The sequence below is a fragment of the Petromyzon marinus genome (genome assembly GCF_048934315.1).
Source record: "Petromyzon marinus isolate PM22_M1 ecotype Great Lakes invasive population chromosome 77 unlocalized genomic scaffold, UKy_Petmar_22M1.pri1.0 chr77_unloc.2, whole genome shotgun sequence".
NCBI classification, from domain to species: Eukaryota; Metazoa; Chordata; class Hyperoartia; order Petromyzontiformes; family Petromyzontidae; genus Petromyzon; species Petromyzon marinus.
Window position 1 is genome coordinate 1003995 of NW_027422622.1, and position 13161 is coordinate 1017155.

The 13161-nt window shown below is 47.8% G+C and overlaps 1 protein-coding gene across 2 annotated transcripts; it reads left to right on the forward strand.

Annotated features, from left to right (window-relative positions):
- Window positions 1–320: 320 nt before the first annotated feature.
- LOC142908232 (arrestin domain-containing protein 17-like) lies at window positions 321–12872 on the forward strand. 2 transcript variants are annotated; one of them, XM_076058607.1, is made up of 6 exons: window positions 321–777; window positions 1770–1852; window positions 2177–2308; window positions 6437–6547; window positions 8628–8711; window positions 12530–12872. In XM_076058607.1, the coding sequence occupies exons 2-6, from the start codon at window positions 1846–1848 to the stop codon at window positions 12748–12750; spliced, it is 555 nt and encodes a 184-aa protein (XP_075914722.1). In that variant the 5' UTR covers window positions 321–777; window positions 1770–1845; the 3' UTR covers window positions 12751–12872. The 2 variants fall into 2 exon arrangements, with proteins under 2 accessions (XP_075914722.1, XP_075914721.1); XM_076058606.1 differs by having other exon boundaries at window positions 321–1852.
- The last annotated feature ends 289 nt before the right edge of the window (window positions 12873–13161 follow it).

Here is a 13161-nt window from a genome sequence, read left to right on the forward strand (position 1 = left end):
CCATACTCATAGAGACACACAGAGACCCATACTCATAGAGACCCACAGAGACCCATACTCATGGAGACCCACAGAGACCCACACTCATAGAGACCCACAGAGACCCACATCCATAGAGACCCACAGAGACCCACACTCATAGAGACCCACAGAGACCCACACTCACAGAGACCCACAGAGACCCACATCCATAGAGACCCACAGAGACCCACACTCATAGAGACCCACAGAGACCCACACTCACAGAGACCCACAGAGACCCACACTCACAGAGACCCACAGAGACCCACATCCATAGAGACCCACAGAGACCCACACTCATAGAGACCCACAGAGACCCACATCCATAGAGATCCACAGAGACCCACATCCATAGAGACCCACAGAGATCCACACTCATAGAGACCCACAGAGACCCATACTCATGGAGACCCACAGAGACCCATACTCACAGAGACCCACAGAGACCCACACTCATAGAGACCCACAGAGACCCACACCCATAGAGACCCACAGAGACCCACACTCATGGAGACCCACAGAGACCCACACTCATAGAGACCCACAGAGACCCATACTCATGGAGACCCACAGAGACCCACACTCATAGAGACCCAAAGAGACCCACACTCATAGAGACCCACACTCATAGAGACCCAAAGAGACCCACACTCATAGAGACCCACAGAGACCCACATCCATAGAGACCCACAGAGACCCACACTCATAGAGACCCACAGAGACCCACACTCAAAGAGTATGGGTCTCTGTGTGGTGGTGAGTCTGTGGGTCTCTGTGTGGTGGTGAGTCTGTGGGTCTCTGTGTGGTGGTGAGTCTGTGGGTCTCTGTGTGGTGGTGAGTCTGTGTCTCTGTGTGTGTGTCTGTGTGTGTCTGTGTCTCTGTGTGTGTGTCTGTGTCTCTGTGTGTCTATGTCTCTGTGTGTGTGTCTGTGTCTGTGTGTGTGTCTGTGTCTGTGTGTGTGTGTCTGTGTCTCTGTATGTGTCTGTGTCTCTGTGTGTGTCTGTGTCTGTGTGTGTGTGTCTGTGTCTCTGTGTGTGTGTGTCTCTGTGTGTGTGTCTCTGTGTGTGTGTGTCTCTGTGTGTGTGTCTCTGTGTGTGTGTGTCTCTGTGTGTGAGTCTGTGGGTCTCTGTGTGTGCGTCTGTGTCTCTGTGTGTGTCTGTGTCTCTGTGTGTGTGTGTGTCTCTGTGTGTGTGTCTGTGTGTGTCTCTGTGTGTGAGTCTGTGTGTGAGTCTGTGTCTCTGTGTGTGTGTGTCTCTGTGTGTGAGTCTGTGGGTCTCTGTGTGTGCATCTGTTTCTTTGTGTGTGTCTATGTCTCTGTGTGTGTGTGTCTGTGTGTGTGTCTCTGTGTATGAGTCTGTGTCTCTGTGTGTGTGTTTCTGTGTGTGTCTCTGTGTGTGTGTCTCTGTGTGTGTCTGTGTGTCTGTGTGTGTGTGTCTCTGTGTGTGTGTCTGTGTGTGTGTGTCTCTGTGTGTGTCTGTGTCTTTGTGTGTGTGTGTCTCTGTGTGTGTGTCTCTCTGTGTGTCTCTGTGTGTGTGTGTCTGTGTGTGAGTCTGTGAACGAGGATTATTGATCAATGTGCGATGCTTTTGGGGGATTTCCGTGGTTTTTTTTTTATATTTTAAGCTCCGGTCTCTATTTCGAGATGGAATGCGTGAGCCATTGTCCACCTGATCCACCTCCTCCTCCACCTCCTCCTCCTCCACCTCCTCCTCCACCTCCTCCACCTCCACCCCGCCACCGCTATAAAGGAGGCGGCGGGGCCCTCCACCAGCTGCTGCTGCTGCTGCCCAGAACCCAGCGACACTCCGCTGACGACTTCCCACAATGCACGGTGAGACACGTGATGACCTTCACCACGTGCTGACCCCACGTGCTGACCCTCTACCCACCGTGCTGACCCTCACCACGTGCTGACCCTCTACCCCACGTGCTGCCCCTCTACCCCACGTGCTGACCTCTGAACCTCACCCCACGTGCTGACCCTCTACCCCACGTGCTGACCCTCTACCCCACGTGCTGACCCTCTACCCCACGTGCTGACCCTCTACCCCACGTGCTGACCTCTGACCCTCACCCCACGTGCCCCCCCCCACGTGCTGACCTCTGACCCCCCCCCCCCCCCCACGTGCTGACCTCTGACCCCCGCCCCGTGCAGGCGAGGCCCAGGCTGTGGCCGTGCTGGAGAAGCTGGCGGTGAACTTTCACCGCCGCGAGGCGAAGTTCGTGGCTGGGGAAGAGATCACCGGCGAGGTTCTCATCAAAGTCCCCAAATCACTGCCTGTTACAGGTACCACTAGTACCACTACTAGTACCACTACTAGTACCACTACTAGTACCACTACTAGTGGTACTAGTAGTAGTAGTGGAGAGGTTCTCATCAAAGTCCCCAAATCACTGCCTGTTACAGGTACCACTAGTACCAGTAGTACCACTAGTACCACTACTACTAGTACCACTAGTAGTGGTACTAGTAGTAGTGGTAGTGGAGAGGTTCTCATCAAAGTCCCCAAATCACTGCCTGTTACAGGTACCACCACTAGTACTAGTACTACTAGTACTAGTAGTACTAGTAGTAGTAGTACTAGTAGTACTAGTACTAGTACCCCAAATCAGTAGTACTAGTACCCCAAATCACTGCCTGTTACAGGTACCACTAGTACCACTACTAGTACTAGTACCACTACTAGTACCACTACTAGTATCACTACTAGTACCACTACTACTACTAGGTTACAGGTACCACTAGTACCACTACTAGTACTAGTACCACTACTAGTACCACTACTAGTATCACTACTAGTACCACTACTACTACTAGTAGTGGTACTAGTACTGGAGAGGTTCTCATCAAAGTCCCCAAATCACTACCTGTTACAGGTACCACTAGTACCAGTACCACTACTAGTACTACTAGTACCACTACTAGTACTAGTAGTGGTACTAGTAGTAGTAGTGGAGAGGTTCTCATCAAAGTCCCCAAATCACTGCCTGTTACAGGTACCACCACTAGTACCACTAGTACCACTACTAGTACCACTAGTACCAGTACTAGTACCACTACTAGTAGTACTAGTAGTAGTAGTGGAGAGGTTCTCATCAAAGTCCCCAAATCACTGCCTGTTACAGGTACCACTAGTACCACTAGTACCACTACTAGTACCACTACTAGTACCACTACTAGTACCACTACTACTACTAGTAGTGGTACTAGTAGTAGTAGTAGTGGAGAGGTTCTCATCAAAGTCCCCAAATCACTGCCTGTTACAGGTACCACTAGTACCACTACTAGTACTAGTACCACTAGTACTACTAGTACTACTAGTACCAGTACTAGTAGTACTAGTAGTAGTAGTGGAGAGGTTCTCATCAAAGTCCCCAAATCACTACCTGTTACAGGTACCACTACTAGTACTAGTACCACTACTAGTACCACTACTAGTACCACTACTAGTACTAGTAGTGGTACTAGTAGTAGTAGTGGAGAGGTTCTCATCAAAGTCCCCAAATCACTGCCTGTTACAGGTACCACCACTAGTACCACTAGTACCACTACTAGTACCACTACTAGTACCACTGCTAGTACCACTACTAGTACTAGTACTACTAGTACCAGTACTAGTACCAGTACTAGTAGTACTAGTAGTAGTAGTGGAGAGGTTCTCATCAAAGTCCCCAAATCACTGCCTGTTACAGGTACCACTAGTATCACTAGTACCACTACTAGTACCACTAGTACCACTACTAGTACTAGTACCACTACTAGTACCACTACTAGTACTACTAGTACCGGTACTAGTAGTGGTACTAGTAGTGGAGAGGTTCTCATCAAAGTCCCCAACTCACTACCTGTTACAGGTACCACTAGTACCACTACTAGTACCACTACTAGTACCACTACTAATAGTAGTGGTACTAGTAGTGGTAGTGGAGAGGTTCTCATCAAAGTCCCCAACTCACTACCTGTTACAGGTACCACTAGTAGTACCACTACTACTAGTACTACTAGTACTAGTACTACTAGTAGTACTAGTACTAGTAGTAGTAGTGGAGAGGTTCTCAGTAGTACTAGTACTACTAGTAGTACTAGTACTACTAGTGTAGTACTAGTACTACACTAGTAGTACTAGTACTACACTAGTACTACTACTAGTACCACTACTACTAGTACTACTACCAGTACTACTAGTACCACTACTACTTGTACTACTAATAGTACTATTAGTAGTTCTAGTAGTAGTGGTAGTGGAGAGGTTCTCATCTACCTGTTACAGGTACCACTAGTAGTACCACTACTACCAATACTACTACTACTACTAGTAGTACTAGTACTACTAGTACCACTACTAGTACCACTACTACTAGTACTACTACCAGTACTACTAGTACCACTACTACTTGTACTACTAATAGTACTATTAGTAGTTCTAGTAGTAGTGGTAGTGGAGAGGTTCTCATCAAAGTCCCCAACTCACTACCTGTTACAGGTACCACTACTACTAGTACTAGTGGTACTAGTAGTAATAGTAGTGGTACTAGTAGTGGTAGTGGTACTAGTAGTGGTAGTGGTACTAGTACCACTACTACTGTGTGTGTAGCTGTGTGTGTAGCTGTGTGTGTAGCTGTGTGTGTGTAGCTGTGTGTGTAGTTGTGTGTGTGTGTAGCTGTGTGTGTAGCTGTGTGTGTAGCTGTGTGTGTGTGTAGCTGTGTGTGTAGCTGTGTGTGTGTGTAGCTGTGTGTGTAGCTGTGTGTGTGTAGCTGTGTGTGTAGCTGTGTGTGTAGCTGTAGCTGCGTGTGTAGCTGTGTGTGTAGCTGTGTGTGTCGCTGTGTGTGTAGCTGTGTGTGTAGCTGTAGCTGTGTGTAGCTGTGTGTGTGTAGTTGTGTGTGTGTAGCTGTGTGTGTAGCTGTAGCTGTGTGTGTAGCTGTGTGTGTAGCTGTGTGTGTAGCTGTGTGTGTGTAGTTGTGTGTGTGTAGCTGTAGCTGTGTGTGTAGCTGTGTGTGTAGCTGTGTGTGTGTGTGTGTGTAGTTATGTGTGTGTGTAGCCGTGTGTGTAGCTGTAGCTGTGTGTGTAGCTGTGTGTAGCTGTGTGTGTGTGTGTCGCTGTGTGTGTAGCTGTGTGTGTAGCTGTGTGTGTAGCTGTGTGTGTGTAGCTGTGTGTGTAGTTGTGTGTGTGTGTAGCTGTGTGTGTAGCTGTGTGTGTAGCTGTGTGTGTAGCTGTGTGTGTGTGTAGCTGTGTGTGTAGCTGTGTGTGTGTAGCTGTGTGTGTAGCTGTGTGTGTAGCTGTAGCTGTAGCTGCGTGTGTAGCTGTGTGTGTAGCTGTGTCTGTCGCTGTGTGTGTAGCTGTGTGTGTAGCTGTAGCTGTGTGTAGCTGTGTGTGTGTAGTTGTGTGTGTGTAGCTGTGTGTGTAGCTGTAGCTGTGTGTGTAGCTGTGTGTGTAGCTGTGTGTGTAGCTGTGTGTGTGTAGTTGTGTGTGTGTAGCTGTAGCTGTGTGTGTAGCTGTGTGTGTAGCTGTGTGTGTGTGTGTAGTTATGTGTGTGTGTAGCCGTGTGTGTAGCTGTAGCTGTGTGTGTAGCTGTGTGTAGCTGTGTGTGTGTGTGTCGCTGTGTGTGTAGCTGTGTGTGTAGCTGTAGCTGTGTGTGTAGCTGTGTGTGTAGCTGTGTGTGTGTAGCTGTGTGTAGCTGTGTGTGTGTAGCTGTGTGTGTAGCTGTAGCTGTGTGTGTAGCTGTGTGTGTAGCTGTGTGTGTGTAGCTGTGTGTGTAGCCGTGTGTGTGTAGCTGTGTGTGTAGCTGTAGCTGTGTGTGTAGCTGTAGCTGTGTGTGTGTAGCTGTGTGTGTGTGTGTAGCTGTGTGTGTAGCTGTGTGTGTAGCTGTAGCTGTGTGTGTAGCTGTGTGTGTGTAGCTGTAGCTGTGTGTGTGTAGCTGTAGCTGTGTGTGTAACTGTGTGTAGCTGTGTGTGTAGCTGTAGCTGTGTGTGTAGCTGTAGCTGTGTGTAGCTGTGTGTGTAGCTGTGTGTGTAGCTGTGTGTGTAGCTGTAGCTGTGTGTGTAGCTGTAGCTGTGTGTGTAGCTGTGTGTGTAGCTGTAGCTGTGTGTGTAGTTGTGTGTGTGTAGCTGTGTGTGTAGCTGTGTGTGTAGCTGTGTGTGTAGCTGTGTGTGTGTAGCTGTAGCTGTGTGTGTAGCTGTGTGTGTAGCTGTAGCTGTGTGTGTAGCTATGTGTGTAGCTGTGTGTGTAGCTGTAGCTGTGTGTGTAGCTGTGTGTGTAACTGTATGTAGCTGTGTGTGTAGCTGTGTGTGTAGCTGTAGCTGTGTGTGTAGCTGTGTGTGTAACTGTATGTAGCTGTGTGTGTAGCTGTGTGTGTAGCTGTAGCTGTGTGTGTAGCTGTGTGTGTAGCTGTGTGTGTAGCTGTAGCTGTGTGTGTAGCTGTGTCCGTCAAGTTGCTCGGAGCGGCCTCTGTTTGCTGGGACGAGTGTGGAGTCATCTACAGGGACTCTGAGTGCTACGTCAACGTGAAGATCACCTACTATGGAGACGGTGGGTGGTGGGGGGTAGTGGGGGGGTTAGTGGGTGGGTTGGTGGGTGGGTGGGTTGGTGGGTGGGCGGGTTGGTGGGTGGGTTGGTGGGTGGGTTGGTGGGTGAATGCGTGGGTTGGTGGGTGGATGGTCGGGTTCGTGGGTGTATGGGTGGGTTGGTGGGTGGGTTGGTGGGTGGGTTGGTGGGTGGGTGGGTTGGTGGGTTGGTGGGTGGGTTGGTGGGTGGGTTGGTGGGTGGGTGGGTTGGTGGGTGGGTTGGTGGGTGGGTTGGTGGGTTGGTGGGTGGGTGGGTTGGTGGGTGAATGCGTGGGTTGGTGGGTGGATGGTCGGGTTGGTGGGTGTATGGGTGGGTTGGTGGGTGGGTGTTTTGGGTTGGTGGGTGGGTGGGTGTTTTGGGTTGGTGGGTGGGTGGGTGTTTTGGGTTGGTGGGTTGGTGGGTGGGTGGGTTGGTGGTTTGGTGGGTTGGTGGGTGGGTTGGTGGGTGGGTGGGTTGGTGGGTAAATAAGACCAGAAAAGGCAGCGGGCAGAGATGATCTCCCAAGCGAAATGCTGAGGGAGGGTGGCGTTTGCGCACAGACTGCCCTATATGACATCATAACAACAGTCTGGACCACTGGACGGGTTCTGCAGGATTGGAAGGATGCCCTGGTGGTCCCCCTTTTTAAGAAGGGGGACCGCACAGACTGTAACAACTACAGGGGCATCTCACTCCTCAGTATGCAGGGAAAGGTCCTGGCAAGGATTATTCAGCATCGCCTTGCCAGGCATGCTGAGGAGAGGCTTGCGGAGCCCCAATGCGGTTTCAGGAAAGGGCAGTCCTGCACAGATGCCATATTTTCTGTCCGTCTCCTACAGCAGAGGTGTACGCCACTAAGAGATGGGGCCTTACCATCAGCCCCACCAAAACTAAGCACCTGCCTGGTTATTTTGTACCATCGGACACTCCACCCCCACAACTCCCAATCGGTAATGGGGCAGTTGTGGAGAGAGTGGAGAGTTTCCCATACCTGGGCAGTGTGCTTATGACTGGCTCCAGTTTAACAGCAGAGGTCTCACTCCGAATCAGTCGAGCGGCAATATCTTTTCATCGGTTGCGTAACGCTGTGTGGAAGCTACCTGGTCTGTCGCTCCGCACTAAGCTTCAGGTCTTCTCGGCCACGGTCATTCCCTCCCTTCTCTACGCTTGCGAAACGTGGACCTCCCTAATAGAACATCTTCGCCGGTTATAAACATTTAGGCTGGCCTGCCTACGATCCATCCTGGGTTTAACCAGGCTGGATTGTGTGAGGAGCTCACAAATCCTTGAAAGATCTGGGCAGGGTCCCATCGGTGAGCTCCTCCGGCAGGCAAGGCTGCGATGGCTGGGTCATGTAGCCCGCATGCCCAGCCACCGCATGCCGAAACAGCTTTTGTTTGGCCGGATTGAGGGGGCTAAACGGGCGCGGCACGGGCTAGAGAAGAGATGGAGTGACGTGGTACAGGAGGACGTGGAGCTGAGTGGACTTGCCGATGACTGGTACCAGCGGTGTCAAGATCGGCCTCTGTGGAGGAGGCTCGTGAAGGATGCTACTGGGCAGTTGGAGGCAGTCGCCCTCCAACAACAACGGAGGGCGGAGGAGCGACGCTCACAACAACGAGCGGAGCGCCGGGTGGCTAAAGCACAGCAGGTTGGCACAGTAGGGGGCACAGGTGGTGCATCAGCCAGTCATCTCAGTCAGTCGACCCGTGGCACCTGGGTCTGCCCAGTGACCTCCTGCCAGCGGGCGTTCGACACTTCACGTGGCCTCAGGGTGCACATAGCCTGGCACAAGCGTCGTGGTGACGTCACCGCCACTTAGTGGCGAATGGCGGTTGTTGTTGTTGTGTTGTTGTGTGTCACCTACATCAACGTGAACCCACAGGACGTCTTGTATACCACGCGAGGTAGTGAACATCTCGTGCAACGCGCGGTCATGGTTCAGTCCCCTCCTCCTCCCCCCCTTCCCTCCCCCTCCTCCTCCCCCTCCTCCTCCCCCTCCTCTTCCTCCCCCCCCCTCCTCCTCCTCCCCCTCCTCCCCCTCCCCCTCCCCTCCCCCTCACAGGAAGAGGCCACAAATCGATCATTGACCAGCAGAGCTGCATCACTCCCGGCACTCACAACTTGCCCTTCAGCTTCCTACTGCCCGGTGACCATGGGGGAGCAGCATCATCAACATCGTCATCATCGTCATCATTATCATCAACATCGTCATCAACATCGTCATTAACATCATTAACATCATCATCATCAACATCGTCAACATCGTCAACATCATCGTCATCAAGATCGTCATCAACATCGTCATTAACGTCATTAACATCATCATCAACATCGTCAACATCGTCAACAACATCGTCATCGTCGTTAACATCATTAACATCATCATCAACATCGTCAACATCATCATCATTATCATCATCATCATTAACATCGTCATCATCATTAACATAATTAACATCATCATCGTCAACATCGTCAACATCGTCAACATCGTCATCATCATCATCATCATCGTCATCATCATCATCAACATCATTAACATCATCATCATTAACATCATCATCATTAACATCGTCAATATCATCAACATCGTCAACATCATCATCGTCATCATCATCATCAACATCGTCATCATCATCATCGTCAACATCGTCATCATCAACATCGTCATCATCATCATCATCGTCAACATCGTCATCATCAACATCGTCATCATCATCATTAGCAACATCAACATCAACATCGTCAACAACATCATCAACATCGTCAACATCATCATTAGCAACATCATTAGCAACATCATCATCAACATCGTCAACAACATCATCAACATCGTCATCATCATCATCGTCATCATCATCAACATCATCATCATTATCATCAACATCATCATCAACATCGTCAACATCATCATCAACATCATCATCATCGTCATCATCATCAACATCATCATCATTAACATCATCGTCATCATCATCAACATCGTCAACATCATCATCAACATCATTAACATCGTCAACATTGTCAACATCATCATCATCGTCAACATCATCATCATTAACATCGTCAACATCATCAACATCATCATCAACATCGTCAACATCATTAACATCATTAACATAATCATTAACATCGTCATCATCATTAACATAATTAACATCATCATCAACATCGTCAACATCATCATCATTATCATCATCATCATTAACATCGTCATCATCATTAACATAATTAACATCATCATCGTCAACATCGTCAACATCGTCAACATCGTCATCATCATCATCATCATCGTCATCATCATCATCAACATCATTAACATCATCATCATTAACATCATCATCATTAACATCGTCAATATCATCAACATCGTCAACATCATCATCGTCATCATCATCGTCAACATCGTCATCATCATCATCGTCAACATCGTCATCATCAACATCGTCATCATCATTATCGTCACATCGTCATCATCAACATCGTCATCATCATCATTAGCAACATCAACATCAACATCGTCAACAACATCATCAACATCGTCAACATCATCATTAGCAACATCATTAGCAACATCATCATCAACATCGTCAACAACATCATCAACATCGTCATCATCATCATCGTCATCATCATCAACATCATCATCATTATCATCAACATCATCATCAACATCGTCAACATCATCATCAACATCATCATCATCGTCATCATCATCAACATCATCATCATTAACATCATCGTCATCATCATCAACATCGTCAACATCATCATCAACATCATTAACATCGTCAACATTGTCAACATCATCATCATCGTCAACATCATCATCATGAACATCGTCAACATCGTCAACATCATCATCATCATCGTCAACATCATCAACATCGTCAACATCATCAACATCGTCAACATCGTCATAATCATCGTCATCATCATTAACATAGTCAACATCATCAACATCATCGTCATCATCGTCATCATCATTAACATCATCAACATCGTCAACATCATCGTCATCATCGTCATCATCATTAACATAGTCAACATCATCAGTATCATCGTCATCATCATTAACATCATCATTAACATCATCAACATCGTCATTAACATCATCATCAATATCATCGTCATCAGCATTAACATCATCATTAACATCATCATCAACATCATCATCGTCATCAACAACATCATCCTCATCAACGTCATCATCATTAACATCATTATCATCATTAACACCATTATCATCATCATCATGGACATCATCGTCGTCCTCATCAACATCATTAACATCATCATCATAGACATCATCATCATTAACATCATCATCATGGACATCATCATCATGGACATCATCATCATGGACATCATCATAGACATCATCATCATGGACATCATCATCATAGACATCATCATCATAGACATCATGATCATGGACATCATCATCATCATGACATGATCATCATAGACATCATCATCATGGACATCATCATCATCATGGACATCATCATCATAGACATCATCATCATGGACATCATCATAGACATCATCATCATAGACATCATCATCATGGACATCATCATCATGGACATCATCATCATGGACATCATCATAGACATCATCATCATGGACATCATCATCATAGACATCATCATCATAGACATCATGATCATGGACATCATCATCATCATGGACATGATCATCATAGACATCATCATCATGGACATCATCATCATCATGGACATCATCATCATAGACATCATCATCATGGACATCATCATAGACATCATCATCATAGACATCATCATCATGGACATCATCATCATGGACATCATCATAGACATCATCATCATAGGCATCATCATCATCATAGACATCATCATCATAGACATCATCATCATGGACATCATCATCATGGACATCATCATCATAGACATCATCATCATCATAGACATCATCATCATAGACAATCATCATCATAGACATCATCATCATGGACATCATCATCATAGACCTCATCATCATCATAGACATCATCATCATCATAGACATCATCATAGACATCATCATCATAGACATCATCATCATGGACATCATCATCATAGACATCATCATCATCATAGACATCATCATCATGTCCATCATCATCATGTCAATCATCATCATGGACATCATCATCATGGACATCATCATCATGGACATCATCATCATCATGGACATCATCATAGACATCATCATCATGGACATCATCATCATCATAGACATTATCATCATCATAGACATCATCATCATGGACATCATCATCATCATGGACATCATCATAGACATCATCATCATGGACATCATCATCATCATAGACACCATCATCATAAACATCATCATCATCATCATGTCCATCATCATCATAGACATCATCATCATGGACATCATCATCATGGACATCATCATCATCATAGACATCATCATCATGGACATCATCATCATCATAGACATCATCATGGACATGATCATCATAGACATCATCATCATCATAGGCATCATCATCATCATGGACATCATCATCATCATAGACATCATCATAGACATCATCATCATCATCATAGACATGATCATCATCATAGACATCATCATCATAGACATCATCATGGACATCATCATCATGGACATCATCATCATCATGGACATCATCATCATGGACATCATCATCATCATGGACATCATCATCATAGACATGATCATCATCATGGACATGATCATCATAGACATCATCATAGACATCATCATAGACATCATCATCATAGACATGATCATAGCCATGATCATCATCATCATAGACATGATCATCATCATGGACATCATCATCATAGACAACATCATCATGATCATAGCCATGATCATAGCCATGATCATCATCATCATAGACATGATCATGATCATCTGGTGTCGCCCCTGCCCCGTGTCTAGAGGCGCTGCCACCCTCGTTCAGCGCCCTGTACGGAGCGGTGCGCTACAGCGTGCAGGCCAAGCTCAAGCGGCCTCTCTCCCCCGTCTACGTGGCGGGGGCTCCCTTCCTTCTCACGCTGCTCCCACTGGCGCCCGCGGCTCACGCACGCATCCTGGTACGGGGGGCGGGGCTGGAGGGGGAGGGGGGGGGGGCGTGGTTAGCGTCTGGGTCTGTCACGTGACCTCCTCCTCATCATCATGCACCTAGCCTGGCACAGCAGCGGCAGCAGTCAGCCCGCGGCACCTGCTGGGTCTGCCACGTGACATCCTCCTCATGCACCTAGCCTGGCACAGCAGCAGTCAGGTCCATGGCACCTGCTGAGTCTGTCACGTGACCTCATGCACCTAGCCTGGCACAGCAGTCAGCCCGCGGCACCTGCTGGGTCTGTCACGTGACATCCTCCTCATGCACCTAGCCTGGCACAGCAGTCAGCCCGTGGCACCTGCAGGGTCTGTCACGTGACCTCCTCCTCGTGCACCTAGCCTGGCACAGCAGCGGCAGTCAGCCCGTGGCACCTGCTGGGTCTGTCACGTGACCTCCTGCAACCTAGCCTGGCACCGCAGCAGTCAACCCCATGGCACCTGCTGGGTCT

Coding starts and splice junctions, on each gene's coding strand:
- LOC142908232 (XM_076058606.1), top strand. Junction 2,309..6,436: donor CAAATCACTGCCTGTTACAG/GTACCACTAGTA, acceptor CTGTGTGTGTAG/CTGTGTCCGTCAAGTTGCTC. Junction 6,548..8,627: donor GATCACCTACTATGGAGACG/GTGGGTGGTGGG, acceptor TCCCCCTCACAG/GAAGAGGCCACAAATCGATC.